General features: G+C 40.3%; 1 protein-coding gene and 1 long non-coding RNA gene across 5 annotated transcripts in view; one reads left to right on the top strand and one right to left on the bottom strand.

The window, feature by feature from the left end:
- The window catches only part of GSPT1 (G1 to S phase transition 1), a 37,653-nt gene extending 28,470 nt beyond the window's left edge, over positions 1-9,183 (bottom strand). For 2 of the 3 annotated variants that reach the window (XM_077141772.1, XM_077141773.1), the window contains exon 1: positions 8,398-9,026. In XM_077141772.1, the coding sequence (XP_076997887.1) occupies positions 8,398-8,749 (352 nt within the window). In that variant the 5' untranslated portion in view covers positions 8,750-9,026. Of the gene's footprint in view, positions 1-8,397; positions 9,027-9,057 lie in introns of those variants that run through there. The other variant, XM_077141774.1, reaches the window with a different exon arrangement.
- LOC143667495 (uncharacterized) overlaps positions 8,743-20,212 on the top strand; it is a 94,996-nt gene continuing 83,526 nt past the window's right edge. The window contains exons 1-2 of one of the 2 annotated variants that reach the window (XR_013168065.1): positions 8,743-9,225; positions 10,914-11,040. This is a non-coding gene — a long non-coding RNA (uncharacterized LOC143667495). Of the gene's footprint in view, positions 9,226-10,614; positions 11,041-20,212 lie in introns of both variants that reach the window. The other variant, XR_013168064.1, reaches the window with a different exon arrangement.

The following is a 20,212-nucleotide window of genomic DNA, read 5'->3' as shown; positions in this document are numbered from 1 at the left end:
GTTCCTTAAAGGAAAAGCAAAACAAAAACAACTTAATGCTGTCAAAGAAGTCACAAGTATTTTACACTGCATGGAAGTGAGAAATATGGTGACAAAATTGTCTAATATATCTTCTGTAATGACGGAAATGTTCTATATCAGTGCTGCCCAATACGATAGTAGCTAGCTACAAGTGATTATTTAAGTACTTGAAACAAACATTATTTTAAATTGTATTTTAATTAATTTTAATTAAGTAGTCTCACATGGCTGGTGGCTACCATATTGAACACTCAGCTCTAATCCCTCTAAAGGATTCTCCTTAATTGTAGTACATCCTCATTATATCTTATTTTCCACTTCTACTCCATTCCACCTGTACCCCCCTCCCCAACCACCCTTCCCCACCCTGAAGGGCTAAGACTAACCTCTCTGAACTCATTCTAAAATGTGATACCTCTTTCAATTATAGGTACTCATAGAAATGTTTTAGTTCTTGTTCTCTAAATTATAAACTTTCAGAAAAACTGTAGTTTTCTATAACATGGGAGGCTTTTATCCCCCTTCACTCTTTGTAGCCTCCACATGTTGACACTGCGTTGTACAGAGTTAATGCACAATCAACTTTCACTGAATTAACTTCTGCAGTTTCCTTTTAATTTTCATAGGTCACGAATCTCTGGTAATCCTATCATTTCACTTTCACATTTACTACATTTTCATTAGGGTTCAATACAGTAAAAACACCTTTCCCTCTACTGACTTTTTAAGAAGGGGCTAAGGAAACACTGTATTCAAGAGATGTTAACGCACAAGCTTGTGTAGGGAACTAAAAATTTTCTAACACTCAGGCGACCATATAGTTTTACCAAAATTGTATACTAAGGTATTTTTCTCCCATAGACAACACTCGAAAATAGTAAAAGCAGACATCAGAAAGCGAAGCCCACAGAACATATAAAAAAATTGCCTAACACACAAAAAAATTTAAAGGCACAATGTTATAGACAGTGGCAAACAGCTGTTTAAAGTATTTTACATCATCAACATATTCTAACATGTAGAGAGACAATTTTGAAATAGTTTTAAATTAGATCATTGCTTACTTATGATAACATCAACTCTGCTAATACTGAGACAGAAAATAGAAGCATAATCATAACAATGCCATAATCCAAACTCATGGGCCCAGTTTCTGTAAAAGCATCTCAGCCATAAAGATCTTTTAATATTAAATCACAAGGAAAACAATAGCAGTTACTACTGCTAGAATAAGCTTTGAAATCCAACCTAGGTTCTAATCTTAGCTCCTCAATTAGTTAATGAATGTGACCTTGATAAGTTTTTTAACCTTAAGAGCCTTAATTTTCTTATGTTTAAAATGTGTTAACAGTACTTCTACCTCAAAATTAAATAATATAAGTATATTAATGGCAAAGTCCCTTGACAGATGGGAGAAAAAATATGGAACTATTAAACTTTTCCATCAGGGAATGCCCTTATACTGTGTCAAACATTAGGGACACCCAAATCAGTATGCCAAGTCCTTGATCTTGAGACTTGCTCTTGTGATGTGAAGAAGCTTAGCCTACCTATAAGTATGCCTAACAGTTACCTCAACAGAGAGGCAACAGAGAGGTTGTTGCCTAACAACCTCTCTGTTGCTCAGATGCCTCACTTTCTCCAAGCCCAACTCTGCAAGTGAAATCAATGCCCTCCTCCCTATATGGGCCATGACATTCAGGGGTGAAAGTCTCCCTGGTGGTGTGGGAGATGACTCCCAGGGATGAGCTTGGTCCTAGCACCGTAGGCAATGCCATCCTGACCAAAAGGGGAAAAAGTAGTACAGCAAATAAGGTGGCTGAGAGAGTTCAAACAGTCGAAAGGCTACTCTGGAGATCACTCTTACCGTAAGTTTCAGTTAGATATTGCTACCTATCATAACTTGCCAAACCCCAACTATAATCATTCCAACTCATCCTAAAAAACACCTAGGGCAATAAATAAGATTCTACAAAGGTTCCATTAATTAGGGTAACTTTCCAGAAACCTACAACCTCCAGATGGTACCAGGACCAGGTAAGTCCTGAAACCTAGAGGGGCCAGCCTCTCCAGAACATCAGCAAGTTCCATCTCACTACCCCATAATATTGACTGCCCCTTCCAACATGCAAAAGTTAGAATGGACATAGTCCATATACCCCTAATGAGTGGGAGAAAGACCAAAGGTGATGGTAGAGTTACAAAGAGAAGGTAGGGTTTAACAAACAAGTATGACTGCTATTTCGTTATACTGACATTTCTTTTAGTTTCCAGTGTCTTATAGCAGCTAGAAGTAAAAACCTAAAATTGTGGAATTGTAATCCATACCAAACTCTGAAATCTGTTCTACAACTAATTGTTGCGATGTGCTTTGAAATCTATTGCTTTTTTGGTATATATGTTATTTTTCACAAAAAAGAGAAACCAATTGTGCTGATAAAAAAATTTTTATTCCTTCTAGCCTCCAATGTTCTAGAGCAACTATAAGGAAAAATCTGAGATGATGGTACGGTAGCCCATGACAAACTCTGGGATCTGTCCTGTAACTACTTGTTGAAGACTGCTTTGAAAACTATTGCTTTTTTCTTTCTTCGGTTTGTATATGTTATACTATACAATAAAAAAAGTTAAAAAAAAAAAAAAGGAGCACATTAAGCACATGGTAACCACTCAGTAAATTATCACCACAAGCATTTCAAAACCAATAATAATTACAAAAACTTTTAAGAATGAAACATAAGAAAGGCCAATTTCAGAACAATTCTCTAAAAAAAATCCATGCTGGCTGTGGTAGTCCTTGTAATTTGCTCTAGGCATGCCCTTATTTCCATTATTAAACAGCATGGTGGGGCAGAGAGAGCACTAAACTAGCAGTTGGCAAATCTGGATTCTAGACTCAACCGTGTCATTAACTCTGTGAGTGACCTGAGGCATTCACTTGGCATCTTTAGAATTCAGTTTCTTTAACTGAAAATGAGGAGATTGTATTACTACCAAAGTCGTTTCCAATTCTAACATTTTAAGAAGGTATTGAGTCACTAAAGCAATGCTATATATCAACCTAATTAGGCTTTCTGTAGTGTAACTAGTATTCCACAAACAACCCTAACACAATCTTGTTTATGATTTCTATCCCATCTACTTCAAAAATAATTTAAAATACATAAACCAAAATATTCCAAACAGCCCCAGTAAGGTACAAAAAATAACAGAAAAACATCGTACTGCTACCCAAATCAACCACGCAGAGGATACGGACGCAGGCTGCTTAATAGCAAGACAGCACGCTAGAGTTCTATCAAAATAGCTAGCCAGGAAATTGGAAAGATTACCCTAATAACATTCTAAGGTATGCACTTTGGGTGCTCCCCCGCCCCAAAGTGAAGTGGCAATAATTAATTATCTAGCTGGAATGTGGTTTGGAATTTAGCGTCATCACTCATAGGCTAAACTAGAGAAAGATGCGTGGGAAATTCTTACTGAGTGTTTCTTTCACCTGGAAAGCAGAATTGTAATAGGGAACTGGTTCAACTTGGAGTACTGTAACAACTGGGTTTCCTTAGAAAGAGGTCATTTATGAAAAGACCAAACACATCTACAGCCCAGACATGCTTGATTTTTTTTGATAGACTTTTATTAAAGTCTATCAAAAGCAAGGACAATACTTTTAACAATTGACAGCAGAAAAACAGTCTCAGAACCTCAGAATAATCCAGAACCTTCAACTAGTAGCCAAATTCTTGCTTTCCAAAAATCTTAAAAGAAATGTACATAGGGAGTGGGCCACGGTGGCTCAGCAGGTAAGAGTGCTTGCCTGCCATGCCCGAGGACCCGGGTTTGATTCCCGGTGCCTGCCCATGTAAAAAAAAAAAGAAGAAAAAAAAATAGAAATGTATGTAGGATAATGAAATTCCAGTAACCGGGATCACAGTAACCACATTCTCTGCTGTTTGATATGAAACAGAAGACAAAAATTTTAAAGATAACCAGTGCCCCCTTTGGCAAATCATGGCAAATTTAAATAAGGAGACACACTCAGGGTGAATTATATGTGAATGTCGTAATCAAAAAAACAAAAACAAAGCAAAACAAACACAAGTAAAACAAAATGAAGTATTCACTAAGAACACAGCAGAAAATAGGCATATCTATAGTTTGATGATTGATGATTAGTGTGACAAGGGTGAAATGATTTCCATTAGGGAACCTGTGAGCAATCGCTCTTTTCAACTTGGAATGTCCTCTACTCTGTTCTTGTGGCCTCCAAAGATAACGTGTCTTAAATTAGAGTAAATTGGGTATTTGCTCTATTTCTCTTTCTAGATTCCTTGAGGACCGCAATTTATTCATCTCAGTGTCACTTCAAGTGCCTAGCACAACATCCTATATCCTGTAGGCAGGCAAACGTCTGTTAATTAACTGATAGTACATATATCTGAGTTAAATCAGAGATTCACATTTCAAAAGTACTTCATTCTAATACTGCTAATCGTTTTTATTCCTTTCTCTCTAACCAGGAAGACAATACTATTTTAACACTTGAAAACTGTTCCTTCCCAGCAAAGAAAAGCAAGTAAAAAAGGCTTCAACTTGGTCCTGTATATTTCTCTAACTCACCCAGTAAATTTAAATTGCTCTTTTCATGGAGTACAATTTCAGAAAGGGTGAAAAATAAACAAGGAACCAAAACATGGGGTAAGCTATGTACTCACAGAACTAAATAAAACCTGCTTCAGAAAGGGATACCTTCCTTCCCAATCAAAAATTTTAACAGTTTAAACAGCTGCTCAACACTGTCCAGCACTAGCTGATAACCTCACTCACTGCCTAAATCCTCACTGCCTGAGCCACTCAAACATGTAACCCCATGAAACCAAAGTCCAAATCCAATCATCAAATAATCAGTAAGTCTAGGAAGGAAAAGAAATAACTGAATGCACTGAAGTACTCAGTGGGAAAGACACTCTGGGAACCAACTATACTTTTCACTGATCTCTTCTTCCTACACTATACAATTTCTTATCATAGTGACGTCTGAAGAAACCTTTATATCAGAATTGTTACTGCAAGCATTTCAATCTTCTGGAAAACAGAAAGAAAACCTCTAGCCAAGAACCTTCTCTATCATTCACCCTTCAACAGGTATTGTTTACCATAATAATAAAGTGTAAGAACCCTTCTGGACAAAACAGTCGTTGACTTTAGATCTTCTCTACTCTGGTGACCCTGTAGAATAATTTGAGAATGATCAGTGATTACAAGGCATCCACCAAGTGGTGACAGTTGTACAACACTGTGAATATGCTAAAGCCCACTGAACTGCACCCTTTAAAACAGTGAATTTTATAGTATGTGAATTATATATCATTTTTTAAAAAACACAAAATAAAGTATTTTGGAAACTTCTCTCCTGATGAAGTCTGAGGACCATTTGTTTCTATATTAGTTAAAGGCAGAGTTTTGCAAGTTATTGAGGGTAAGATAGTTGAAAGAATACTATACCAATATTTTAGAAGCTCTGGCTGTTCTACAAGTCCAAGTAACCTTGGCTATTTTATCTAACATTGCAAAACCTCCTTCCCTATCTAGCAATGTAAAAGCCAAACTAAGTGCAAAATGGATCTTAAAATAAGTTTCATTCCATCAGAGAAAATGTTTATTCTAGCACACACGATATTTTCATTAATTTCAGGGCCTAATAAAGGATATCACTTGCCAATTTAACTTGGATCCATACAGAACTGCATCAATACTTAAATGGGTTCCAGTAATCATTTTTCTGGAAACATGTATTTTAAAATTTCAAAAAGATCCCAAGCTGACAGTGAGTCCCAAGTTCTAACTTGAGATGGCTGGAGAAAAGCATAATCAGGAGTCCTCCAGCGAAGGTGAATGACATTTAGTGTAAAAGTATCCTACACCAACTGACTGCTCAAGGCAGCACTAAAGGTATTTCAAAAAGAAAAGAAAGCAAACTAACCAATGATGGCTATTCATCCTAGACAGACACCTTTAAAACAGTCATTCCAGCACTTGGATCTCTAAGCTCCTTGAAGAGCTCTCCTGGTATCTAATTTAAAAACACATCCACCTCAAATTTTAGCTATGGCTTAATAAAAGTAAACCTGTTAGACCTATTATTGTCCATTTCCTCACTATAAAAGAACTTGCAAACTTTATGGTTCCCCCTTTATAAGTTTCAATCTCAGTGTTCTTTCCAATTTTTTTCCCTGCTTCTTGCTTCCAAGCATAATTTTCTAACCATAGTATTTGATGGATCTTATAAGCCAAAACATGCCATCCAACAGTCCCACATATCTCTGGACCTCAATGCAGAAAATCGATTCCTTTCCAAATAGACATCGTAGTTTCAGTATTATTTTAACATTAACTGGCATTTTGTAGAAGCAGCAGATTAAGTAAATGACACCAAAACAAGCTTCTGATATAATAACAAAAAGTTGACCATAATGTAAAGATTTTTCTTACTGACAACCTTACACAACTTTCCTATCTCCAACTTCTGTCGTGTCAAAGAGAAAAGAAGAATAAGATGGCAAATCAGCAAATATCAGGAAGTGAAAAGACAGCCCTCCTTAGTAAGAAGTAATACCTGGTCACTGAGCAAAGACCATCATTCCAGACCATTGCTCTGTGGCTGGTTATCCCTTGATGACTGTTTGCCTGATGACTAGAAAGGCTGGAAATGGGGCCCTAAATCTAATCAAGTGTTGTCAGTGGCTCCAGAGTAAGGAGGGAGGCCCAAGGAAGAAAATGGCTTGAATAAACAGAATTTGTAAGATAAGGTGTATGGGGAGAAGGGAATATACACTTTCAGGAGCTGGTAAATAAACTAGATTGAGTAGCCAAATCTAAGCAAAAAAATAAAAGCTAGGCTTCGATTGTATGGTATGTGAATTTATCTCAAAACTGCTTTAAAAAACAAACAAAGCTAAGCTTCCTTGTTCAAAAGGAAAATGTCAACCATCCACACAGTCAATAAAACAAACAAATCTAAACTTTGGGCTGCCCTGTGTGCTCACACATAAATTACTCCTCAAAAATATTTCTCCAAACCCTAACCTTCTGCCTCTAGAGAGCAAACAGTAGCAAAAGTTTCCAAAGAAACTAAATGCCTGGAGCACTTTTATGATGTCCACTTATCTTTAAGAAATATAGAGAAATCAACAATCTGCCTTCACTTAAAATGAGCTGGGAAAGTCTGTGATGCTGTCCACCAATGCCCCCACTAAACAATGAAATTTTTTTCTTTAAACCAATACTTAAAGTCCCTAAAATAAGTATCATTAAGTAGGGAGAATACTTAAAGTTTACTCATTTGACATTTCTTCGAAATCTGTACCTGAAAGCACTGTATCACTTAGAGCAGCCCCTAAATATAGGAATATTTTTAAAGACAGATCTTAACCTGAAGTTATATTAAGTATATCTGTTAGCTATGGGCGGAAAGGTACGTGACAAGTGCTAAATTGTAACAAATGCTTAAGTGTCTGAAGGAATAAACTAGATAATGGACAACTCCTGAACACAAAAACTGAGTTATACCGAGCAACCTGAACAAGGTAAACGATTTTAAAGCAATAAAAATTCTAGAGGTGTCACTGACAAAAGGAAAAAGCAATGCCCTTAATCTAAATCCTACCTAAGAAAAAGGGCATAAATCAAAGCAATTTCCTATCACACATTAATATTAAGTGATGAACACTAACTTTGTGACACTTTGTGAACTTTATAAGTACACAAAAAAGCTACGGATGAAAACGATCTTTGTATTGATAGCCAACAGTCTACCCGATCACAAGACTGCAATGCATCCTGGGATTCCTTCAGGACGGTTCGGTGCCATTGATATTTAAAACGTAATTACAGTTTCAATAATAGAAATTGCAGCAAGGGAAGATCTCTCGACTAGGCCTAAAGTGAAGGAAAAATTCAAGCATTTATCTTCCCCAACTCCTCGGATCTCTCAATGCCCACCCGACTGAGGGCTGGCTCCATATGCCCTCACCACCCGGCCTCGTGGCACCGTCCGGCCCCAGTCCCATACGTTTCCCATTTCTAGGGAGTAGCTGAGGCCCCGGGGGTCTGGGAAGGGCGGACCCTAGCCCCGCCAGTTCAGCCCGGCGCCCTGCCCCACGCAGGCCGGCTCGCTGTGCTTCGGACCGCCCCACCCAGGCCTGCCGGCTCTGGACGCCGCTGTCAGCGCCCCACGCACGTGCCGGCCGGGTCCCTGTGGGCCGCGCCGCCCGCCCCACCCCCACCCATGTGGGCTCCCGGGCCCCGGACCGCAGCTCCCGCCCTCTGGGGTCGGCTTTCTCCCGCTCCCCGGAGCCACCCCACCTCCAGGCCCTTTACCCGAAGGGCCTCCCGCGCCGCTACTGGCTCCGTGGTTGTTGGCGGTGCCGCCGGGTGGGGCTGGCGGCGGCTGGGCCGGACCCCGCAGGAAGGACGGCACGAACTCGGCGGCGTGGACGTTGGGCACGAAGGGTTTGGCGTTGACGTTGAGTTGCCGGCTAAAGGCCGCGCTGAGGTGCTCATGCTGGGCCTCGGCTGCCGCCGCCAAAGAGGCGCCGCCGCCGCACGGGCCCGGCCCGGGGGCTTCCATGTCCGTCTGGTCCCAGCAGTCGGGCGCCGAGTCGCTGCTGCTGCCGCTGCCGCCGCCGCCGCCGCCGCCGCCGCCGCCACCGCCGCCACTGCCCGGATCCATGATCGGGGGGGCCGTGTGTGTGGTGAAGAGAGGGCGGGAAATGGAGGCGGGGGCGACGGGTCGGGGAGGAGCAAACCGCGCTGACCGAGCTAAGGCGACGAGGCAGAAGGGCCGGGGACTAGCCACACAATCTCCGACGTCGCGGTGGCTGCAGCTCCAGCCGGGATTCCGCACTCGCGACGGCGGCGACTCAACCCTCCTCCTCGTGTGTGCAAGCGGATCTCCTCCTACCCAGCCCCAACCACCTCCGACTGCCTCACAGCCAACCCCACGCTCGGCGCAGATTGACCCCTGACCGCCACCCGTACCTTCGCTTCGGTAGTTCTTGGCCCTGTCAGCCCTAGTTCCCTACAATGAGGCGCGGCAGAAAACGGAACTACGAATTCCGGCAGCGCCAACGCGACCCCGCTGCGGTTTTCCCGGGGGCCGATGGGAATCGGAGTTCGGGGTGCCGGACGCAACCGGAAGCGGCTCAGGTTCGGGCTCTCCTCAGGCCGCGCGGGGGGGAGGTCCGGCAGATGCTTGGCGGCCCCACCTGTCACCGGGTGGGGTCAGGGGAGGCCCTGATGACTTGGCTCTGGGCCGATCACGGCGAGTCTTTCAGCTCGTGGGAGTGGTCCACTAGGTCCTTCAGGCACGGGGTGTGGAAAACGGGCAGCAGTTGCAACGTGGAAAAAATTGCTCTGAGCCCCGGAAAATCTCTTCCCCCTGGTTTTACCACCCATTCTGCATTTTCTGCCTGTCTCCCTCCCTCGTTCTTTTTAGCTCCAACTCTCCTCTCCCCATCCCCAGCCAGATTTTGAAGACACGCAGAGCGTCTTTCATTTTGTGTGTTCTTTGAGAGACCATAAAACCGTGAGCCCTTACATCCTCAACTGCGGTCTTGCTCGTAAAGGGTGCAGGGCCGGCAGAGGAGTTTGTTCACTGGAAACTTTCAGTGACTCACTGTTTAATTAGTCATTTGAAGCCTTTATCCAAACTTTTCCATCCCTTCCCCTTCCCCGCCAAGGGGTTTGCAAATCAAACAAGATTCCCACGTTCCGACTCTTCCTAAATAGTAGGACTATTTTGGTGCTCCCAACCTCCATCTGCACCCTTCCTTCTGCTTCTTCCTCTTGGATGGCCTGATATTCTCAAGTATTTCCATAGTATTTTTGTATTCACTGCAGTGTGTCGCACTTAGAGGTTGTGTTTAGGTAAACGTGAAAAAAGAAAAGATGAATACTTTGTGGAGTTGGCATTTAACCCAACTGCAAGAAGCAAGAAGACAACCTTGCTGTCAGTACCTGTAAAATATTCCAGCAATTCACCCACGTGGAGCCCAAGACAGGGAGAAACATTGTTGATGGGTTTTTCTGCAAGGAGTGTAGAAAGAGTGCAATTTGTTTAAAATTACAGATTAAAGAAGTGGACATATGGAAAATAGATGTTGCTTAAGGACCTTCGTTTAGGTCCCAAGTCTGGATCCAGATGTGAATTTTAATTCTAAACATCTGTATTTTAAAGATAAAAGACAATTTAGCCAAAGGAGATAGGTCAAAAATGAAGCTGTCCAGCAGGCCACGGTGGGCCAGTAGGCAGAGTTCTCGCCTGCCATGCCAGGTTTGGTTTCCCGGTTGCCTCCCCGGCCAAAAAAAAAAAGCTGTCAGGTACCTTTTAAAGGAAGTCCTTAGCTGTGCTGGTTTAAAATGGTGTTTAATATTAAACTAGCAAATTTTATTGGATGGCTTTTTTTCTTTAGTAAGGAGTTAAGGCTATGTGTATAAAGAAGCTAGAGACCTCCATTATAATGGGGCTGACTTCTAGTTTTTCACCAGGTCTGTGGTCCATATTCCCTGATATGAGCATTGGTTTTTTTTTTTCAGGTCGCATGATGTATGCCTCTGCTTAGTTCAGAGTTTCGGTTACAGCCTATTAATATCATTCCCTCAAGATTCAATTGAGTACTTCTTAAGAGTGTCCCATTTAAAGATTGTATTATGTGATTGCACTCAGATTTACAGAGAATTTAACAATTGATATAAAATTAGAGTTTCTTGCATATATGGAAACCCTCCATTGCTATTGAATGGGCTAAATATTTTCATCGTATATTCACAAGAAGAAAATGCAGTATGCCAGCAATAGAGACAGTGTCTTCTGATTCAAGATTTGTATTTTCCAGTTCACTCCAAAGAAAGTGTTAACATGTACTTGAATGATGAGTCACACTGTTCTCCAGCCACTACGTCATGGGACACCATACTTCACAGTTTATCACTTCTGGAGCACTGGATTATCTACTCTGATAGGTAAGAACTTCACATTTAATTAAATTAGCAGTTTCTTTGTGCCTAATGCTTCTTCTGAGGACAAAGGCAGAAACACCTAAATCGGCTGCTTAGAAAAGCAGTTGATGTCATTAACTTCCCTTTCCCTGAATAGGATACCTATGTCTATGCAGGAAAGAATCTATTCCATTGGTTTCAAAAGTCTTGGCCTGCCCAAGTTGAGGCACAGCTACAGCAGGAAAGTGAGACGTCCTTCATGATTATTATGGTTTGCTAAAACTGAGCAACATGAGGGCAGAATCTTTTCTTAATCTTTATATTCCTGTGTATTTTAGTTTGCTAATGCTGCTGGAATGCAATATCCCAGAAATGGGTTGGCTTTTATAAAGAGGATTTATTAAGTTGTAAATTTACAATTCTAAGGCCATAAAAATGTCCAAACTGAGGCATCCAAAAAAAGATAACTTGACTCAAGAAAGGATGATATCTGGGGTGGGCCATGATGGCTCAGCAGGTAGAGTTCTCGCCTGCCATGCCAGAGGACCTGGGTTCAATTCCTGGTGCCTGCCCATGTTAAAAAAATAAAAAAGGCTGATATCTGTCACATGGGAAGGCACGTGGCTGGCTAGCTGGCGTCTGCTGGTCCTTGTTCCCTGTTCCCTGTTCCCTGTTCCGTTGCCTTTAGCTTCTGATTCCAGTGGTTTTCTCTTTAGGTGTCTTTGGGTCCTGACTTTGCTGCTCCAGGGCCAAACTCTGGGTTTCATCTCTTAGCTTAGCATCTCATGGAAAGGTACATGGCGACATCTCTTGGCTCAGATTCCTGTTTAGTGTGTTGGTTCTCTCAGCTCCTCCTCTCTTGGGGCATCTGCATTTCCACACATCTGTGTCTCTTCGTTGTCCCATCTGAGCTCTTCTTTCTCTGTCAGCTCTCTTAAAGACTCCAGTGAACTAATCAAGACCCACCTGAATGGGTTGAGCCACGTCTCCAGCTAATCAAAAGGTCACACCTACAATTGAGTGTGCCACATCTCCATGGAAAGTAATCTAATCAAACTCACACCCACAACTGGGTGTGTTACCCATCTCCATGGAAACAATCCAATCAAAGTTTCCTCCCTAAACAATAGGTCCACCCCACAGGATTGGTTTAGGAACAACATTTCTGGGGTACATAACAGTTTCAAACAAGCAAACCGTAGAATACATGGAGTACAGTGCTGGACATATAATGAGTGCTTAATAAATGTTTAATGAATGAATAGGTGAATCAATAGGGTGTTTGGGAAGTTATTGCCCTTTTATACTCATTTTGGGCTGTTGACATGGAGGATCATCAACTCAAGACAAGTTTGTCCCTGAACCTTCAGTTCACGGGGATTCATACACAGAATTAGTTTGACAGCACTTAAAGCTTCATTTGGCAAAGCAATGCTTATTCAAGGTTGAACCATATCATAGACAGATAATTCCTTTCTTTTGATGCAAATTGCACCCACTGGAATTCCTAGTAGACTCTGCTGTCTTCCCGTACATATTCCCATATTCTCCCTTTTAAACTCTGCCCTTTTTAATCAGCTGTAAGTATTTTTTAAAAAATCTAAAAATGAGTTTTCCTTTTGTGCTCCTGGACTTAAAGTTGATATAAATCTCATTGCTCTTCCCAGATTCTAGTGGGTGAAAACACATGCACACAAATGGATACTGATATAGCAGTCGTAAGCCTGGAAATTTTTCTACAGATCTATCAGCACAAGTGTGCAAAGATGTACTAAGCTATTCTTTCCAACATTTTTGCAATGGCTCCAAATTGGAAGCAACCTAAATGTCCATCAATAGGGAAATGATTAAGTGACAGTATTTCAATATTATGAAATAATATGCAACTATTAAGAAGGTACTGATATGGAAATACATTTATAATATATGGTAAAGTAGAGAGGAAAAGCAATATATCTAGTATATTTAGACTATGTTGTAGATGAGTGTATCTAGTACATCCAGTTTTTCCTCTCCCTGGATCTTTCTTTCCCCCAGACTTTTGCCTCCCTATCTCCTTATCATTCTGCTCACATGCTCTGTCCTCACCCTGGCCCTGCACAAACCCTCTCCTCCCTCATCTCTTACCCTGTTTGTTTTTCTCACGGCACTTATCCCCAATTGAAACTCTCACTCATTTCCATGCTTACTGCCCATTGTCTCCCATTAGAAAATTAATTCCACGAGTTTGTCTTGTTCTCTGTTGTGTTCCAAGCACCTAGAACATTACCTGGCATGGACGACACACTCAGCAAACATTTGCTAAAAGAGGGAAACATACATATCTTTTTGTAGGTCATAAAACTTTTAAAAGTGTGCACATTTACATCATAAATATAAATGCTAGATATATGTGTAGAGTGGAAATGGAGGTAGGGAGGAGAGTAGCAGGGAGAAGAGCCTGCAGTTTTTCACCAAGTATTCTTTTGGAATTTCTTACAACAAACAAATTACTTTTGGTAATTTAAAGAAATGAAAAAATAAAAGAAAGCTTAAACTGGTGAAATCCGAGCAGGGTCTATAGTCTAGTTAGTGGTATCGTGCCCATGTCCTGGTTTTATTGTATACTGTAGTTATGTAAGATGCTGCCATTGGGGAAGCTGGGTGCTGGGTACATGGCACCTCTCTGCCCTATTTTTGCAACTTCATGTGCATCTATTGTTATTTCTAAATAAAATGCTAAATGATTAAACTCTCATACTTACACAAAGCCACATTTTCCAAACTCTTAAGGGTCCGTATAAAATTACGTGAACCTTAGCTTGGGTTCCCAAGTCCTTATCAAAAGGTTTTTGCTGCCTTCCTTAATTAAATTTGTTTGGAGTAAGGGTAGCTCTGGAAGGGGGTGTTCTCCTTTCAATTTTGAGAATTTTATAAATATAGAATACTACAAAGAATCACAAACACTCACTGTACCTACCTAGGATCCCAAGATTGCTAGTTGCTAACATCTTGTCACCTTGTTTCATATTTTAAGATCAGAAATAAAACAATTCAAATACATGTCCTCTCTTTATCCCCAGCCCAAACCTACTCTACCTACTTAAAAAAAAGCAACCAGTATCATTTATTAACCACTGTCTACCTAATCTGCTTTGGAACATGCTTTATATATAGTGTACAAATCAATGAAAAACCACTATGTTGTTTTCAAATTTACATAAAATATATAAAGTTGCCTTTTACTTCCTGTGTTTCTCTTTTAACTGTTACAGAGTAACTTCATCTGTGTTTATACCACTTTTTATCTACCTAGTATCCTAATGACAGACTTTAAGATTATTTCCAAGTGTTTTGACAGACCAAAACAGTACCCGTACAAGTGTCAGGATCCTTTCTAAGAAGCAAGTTACAAAAATTTCAGTTAAAACTGTATTTAACAATAAGATAGCTATTATCACACATAACTATAAATCCCAAGACAGGACCAGCTTCATGGTCTACTGGTTCAGTAATTTAATGACATCATCAAGGAACTATGTCTTTCTCTCTCTGCCATCAGTATTGACTTCATCCTCAGGCTGGTGGCAAGTTAGCTGCAGGAGTTCTAGATGCCAAGTCCAGAAAAACGAGAGCATTCAAGCCTGCTGCTCTCTCCTAGGAATGAGGAAACTTTTCCAGAAGCCCTCCAGCAAGTTCCTCCTCCCATCTCATTGGCCTGAATTGGGTCATACGCTCATTCTTAAACCCATCTAGGGCAAAGGGAATCTCTAAAACCAGTGTTCTTCACCTGGGAGAGTATTAAACATGACCCATCCTTAGAGATTCTGATTTAATTGGTCTTGGGTCAGACCTGGCATTGTAATATTTTGAGTACATCCCCTTGATCCTCTCTGGGAGACCAAGCTTGAGAACTCCTGGCCTGGAAATCAATCATCTATCTTAGGCAAAAAAGTAAGAATAAAAATCTTAGGCAAAAAACCTGGTTCTCAATTACAGTGTCTAGTACTACTCAGAAGCGAAAATACTGAGGCCTGTAGGGTTTTCTTTCTTGCTGTGTGTAGCCAACTCTGAATTATTCATAGAAATTCATCACCAGAGTAGCATGTTAGTCCAGAGATCTATAATGGACAGAAAATATGATTAAATTTTTTTTTTCACATACCATGCAGTCATCCAATTTTTACAATCAGTAATTCACACTATCATCATATAGTTGTACATTCATCATCACAATCAATTTTGAACATTTTCATTATTCGAAAAAAATAAAAATAAAAGTAAAGATAAAAAAGAATACCCAAGGAGACTTCCGGGTCAAGATAGCGGCTTAAAAACATGCGCGTTTTAGTCCCTCTTCCAGAACAACTACTAAATAACCAGAAACAGTGCAGAACAGCTCCTGGGGCCACGTCAGTGACCAGACACACAGCGTACCCCAGTCTGGACCAGCTGGACCGGCTGCGAGCACCCCCCAGAAACGTGAGTTCCCAAAGCTGCGGCGGCCAGCGCCCCTCCCCCACAGGCCACTTCCCAGAGGGAAAAGGAAAAGACTTCACCAGCAGCAGGGACTAGTCACAATCAAACGCCAATTGTGGAACTAATTAACAAATTCTGACTACTAAAAATAGGTCCCCAGCTTAGGTGAACCTGATCAAAGTGGAGGTTGCTCATTTTTGCCCCCGTGCCAAGGGAGCAGGACTGACAGAAAAAGGGGGAAAAAAAAGAAGGAAACAGGTTTTTGTGGCTGTGTATCTACAAAGGCTTGACTGCCTCTGGATACAGCAGCATGACTTTTCAGGCTGCAACTGCCCCAGGCATAGGCAGAAGTGAGCTCTTTTGGGGGCTTATCTGGAGCCTGTACCTTCCCCAGGGGAGGGATGAAGCCCCATCCAGGTGGAATCCCTCCATCAAGGAATTCAGACACCAGGGCTTGGTAATTTGAAGCCATTAAAACCAGCCTACAACCTCTCCTCTGTCTCCACCATGCCCCCAGCAGGGAGAGTCTGCCAAAGTTAAAGGTACTGCATCATGTTATGCTGGTGGGACCTGCAGTCAGACAAGCACCACATACTAGGCAGGATAAGAAAAACAGAATCCAGAGACTTCACAGGAAAGTCTTTCAACCTGCTGGGTCTCACCCTCAGGGAAAACCGACGCAGGTGACTCTTTCCTCCTGATAGGAGGCCAGTTTGGTCTGGGAAAATCTGGCTGGGGTCTATAATATCTGAGTAGAATCTCCTAAGTGTGTGTGGGGGGAAGGCACCACACAAGCAGGGCAAGAAACAAGAAAACAAGAACTGAAAAATTCTCCTCTGTTAAACAAAACTTAAGCTAAAGGTCCAGATAAAGCTGAACTGAATGTCAAAGAACAGATAGACAACAAATTCATCCAGCAAGAAAACCCTAGATAAAAGAAGTGAAAGCAATCTCCAGAATAAACTAATTAAGGTAATTAAATGCATAGACGCCAGCAAAAAAATAACAAATCACACTAGGAAAATTGAAGATATGGCCCATGCAAAGGAACAAACCAACAATTCAAATGACATACAGGAGCTGAAACAATTAATTCAGAATGTACGAACAGACAAGGAAAACCTCATCAAAAACCAAATCAATGAATTGAGGGAGGATAAAAAGAAGGCAAGGAAAGAACAAAAAGAAGAAACTGAAAGTCTAGAAAAACAAATCACAGAACTTATGGGAATGAAAGACACAGTAGAAGAGAAAAAAAATGGAAACCTACAATGGTACATTTCAAGAGACAGAACATAGGATTTCAAAACTGGAGGACAGAACATCTGAAATCTGACAAGAAACAGAAATTATAGGAAAAAGAATGGAAAAATACAAGCAGGGACTCAGGGAATTGAAAGACAATATGAAGTGCATGAATATACGTGTTGTGGGTGTCTCAGAAGGAGAAGAGAAGGGAAAAGGAGGAGAAAAACTAATGGAGGAAATTATCACTGGAAATTTCCCAACTCTTATGAAAGACTTAAAATTACAGATGCAAGAAGTGCAACGTACTCCAAAGAGAATAGATCCAAATAGACATAATCCAAGACATTTACTAATCAGAATGTCAGAGGTCAAAGAGAAAGAGAGGATCTTGAAAGCAGCAAGAGAAAAGCAATCCATCACATACAAGGGAAGCCCAATAAGACTATGTGCAGATCTCTCAGCAGAAACCATAGAGGCGAGAAGACAGTGGAATAATATATTTAGATTATTAAAAGAGAAAAACTGCCAACCAAGAATTCTATATCCAGCAAAATTGTCCTTCAAAAATGAGGGAGAAATTAAAACATTTTCAGACAAAAAAATCACTGAGAGAATTTGTGACCAAGAGACCAGCTCTGCAAGAAATACTAAAGGGAACACTAGAGACAGATACAAAGACAGAAGAGAGAGGTGTGGAGAAGAGTGTAGAAAGGAAGGCTATGAGTAAAGGTAAAAAGAAGGAAAATTAGATATGACATATAAAATCCAGAAGGCAAAATAGTAGAAAAAAGTACTACCCGTGCAGTAATAACACTGAATGTTAATGGATTAAACTCTCCAATCAAAAGACATAGTCTGGCAGAATGGATTAAAAAACAGGACCCATCTATATGCTGTCTCTACTCAAAGGACACGAGGCCAAGGACACAAATGGACATTTACACACCAATGTTTATAGCAGCATTATTAGCAATTACCAAAAGATGGAAACAGCTAAAATATCCATCAACAGACAGTTGACTAAACAAACTGTGACATTTACATAAAATGGAATATTATGCATCTGTAAGACAGAATAAAGTTATGAAGTATGTAACAACATGAATGGACCTTAAGGACATTATGCTGAGTGTGATTAGCCAGAAATAAAAGGACAAATACTGTATGGTCTCACTGATATGAACTGACATTAGTGAATAAACTTGGAATATTTCCTTGGTAACAGAGACCATCAGGAGACAGAAATAGGGTGAGATATTGGGTAATTGGAGCTGAAGGGATACAGATTGTGCAACAGGACTGAATATAAAAACTCAGAAATGGACAGCACAATGCTACCTAACTCTAATGTAATTATGTTAAAACACTGAATGAAGCTGCGTGTGAGAATGATAGAGGGAGGAGGGCTGGGGACATAAATGAAATCAGAAAGAAAGATAGATGGTAAAGATCGAGATGGTATAATCTAGGAATGCCTAGAGTGTATAATAATAGTGAAATGTACAATGTACAAATTTTAAAAATGTTTTTGCATGCAGAAGAACAAAGGAATGTCATTATTGCAGGGTGCTGAAAATAGATGATAATTAATAATTTAGAATGTCACCTTATGTGAGAGACTAAAGCAAAAAATGTTTATTTGTTACAAAATTTATATTTTGACTAGAGCATTTCCTAATATAACTCATGTAGATAGTTTGATTGAATGTCATAAGAACTTAGAATCTCAGGTAGTACCTGAGATTTGTTGGTTTGTCCAGAGTGATGCCCTGATGAATCCCAGAGTGATTTGATCAGTGACTGGAAAAATATTTGCAAGCCCCCTTCGGGGAATGGTGAGAGTGGGGAGAAATTCAACTTCCCCAAGTTGAATTCTTGATATTCTCACAAGCAGTGTGGACAACCAAAGCTATAGGCTGAGCCCCCAGTCTTGCAGTTTGTTCATATGAAACTTAACCCCACAAAGGATAGGTCAAGTCTACTTAAAATTTAGGCCTAAGAGTCACCCCCAAGAGAGCCTCTTTTGTTGCTCAGATGTGGCCTCTCTCTCCAGCCAACATGACGAGCAGTCTCACCACCCTCCTCCTGTCTACGTGGGACATGACTTCCAGGGGTGTGGACCTTCCTGGCAATGTGGGACAGAGATCCTGGAATGAGCTGAGACTCAGCATCAAGGGACTGAGAAAAACCCTAGAATAAGCTGAGAATTAACATCAAGGGGTTGAGAGAACCTTCTCGACCAAAGGAGGAAGAGTGAAATGAGACTAAGTGTCAATGGCTGAGAGATTCCAAACAGAGTTGAAAGGTTATCCTGAAGGTTATTCTTATGCATTAAGTAGATATCACCTTGTTGTTCAAGATGTAGTGGAGAGGCTGGAGGGAATTGCCTGAAAATGTAGTGCTGTGTTCCAGTAGCCATGTTTCTTGATGATGATTGAACAATGATATAGCTTTCACAATGAGACTCTGTGAATGTGAAAACCTTGTGTCTGATGCTCCTTTTAGCTACCATATCAACAGAAGAGTAGAACATATGGAATAAAAATAAATAATAGGGGGAACAAATGTTAAAATAAATTTAGTTTGAAATGCTAGTGGTAAATGAAAGCGAGTGGTAAGGGGTATGGTATGTATAATCTTTTTTTTTCCTCTGTTATCGTTTTATTTCTTTTTCCTTTGTCTTTTTATTTCTTTTTCTAAATCGATGCAAATGTTCTAAGAATTGATGACTATGCAACTATGTGATGATATTAAGAATTACTGATTGTATATGTAGAATGGAATGATATCTTAATGTTTTGTTTGTTAATTTTTTTTAATTAATAAAAAAAGTTAAAAAAAAGAAAAAAAAGAATACCCAAAACGTCCCATACTCTCTTCTCCCCCTATTATTTATTTATTTAGTTGTCTTTTTTGTTTCTTACTCATCTGTCCATACACTGGATAAAGGATGTCTCAGTCACAAGATTTTCACAATCAATGGTCACACCTTAAAAGCTCTATAGTTATTCAGACTTCAAGAATCAAGGCTGTTCCTTATGTTTTGTGCCCCTTTTATCAGGGTATGGACAAATAAGTAAAAAAAATAGATAAATAATAGGGGAAAAGGGGTAAAAAAAATTGGGTAGACTGAACTACTAGTGGTCAATGGGAAGGAGGGGTAAGGGATATAAATGATTTTTTTTCTTTTTAAAATCTTTCTGGAATGATGCAAATGTTCTAAAAATGATCATGGTAATGAATACACAACTATGTGTGATATTGTTAGCCATTGGTTGTATGCTGTGTATGGACTGTATATATGTGAAGATTTCACACACAAAAAAAATTAAAAAACAAAGACTCAAGGTTATTGGATTACAGTTCAACAATTTCAGGTATTTCTCTCTAGTTACTCCAAAACACCAAAACCTGAAAAGGGATATCTAAATAATGCAAAATAAGCTCCAGAATGACCTCTCAACTCTACTTGAAATCTCTCAGCCACTGA

This window comes from Tamandua tetradactyla, chromosome 23 (assembly GCF_023851605.1).
Source record: "Tamandua tetradactyla isolate mTamTet1 chromosome 23, mTamTet1.pri, whole genome shotgun sequence".
In the NCBI taxonomy this organism is placed as follows: Eukaryota; Metazoa; Chordata; class Mammalia; order Pilosa; family Myrmecophagidae; genus Tamandua; species Tamandua tetradactyla.
This window is presented reverse-complemented; position numbering and strand designations above follow the sequence as displayed.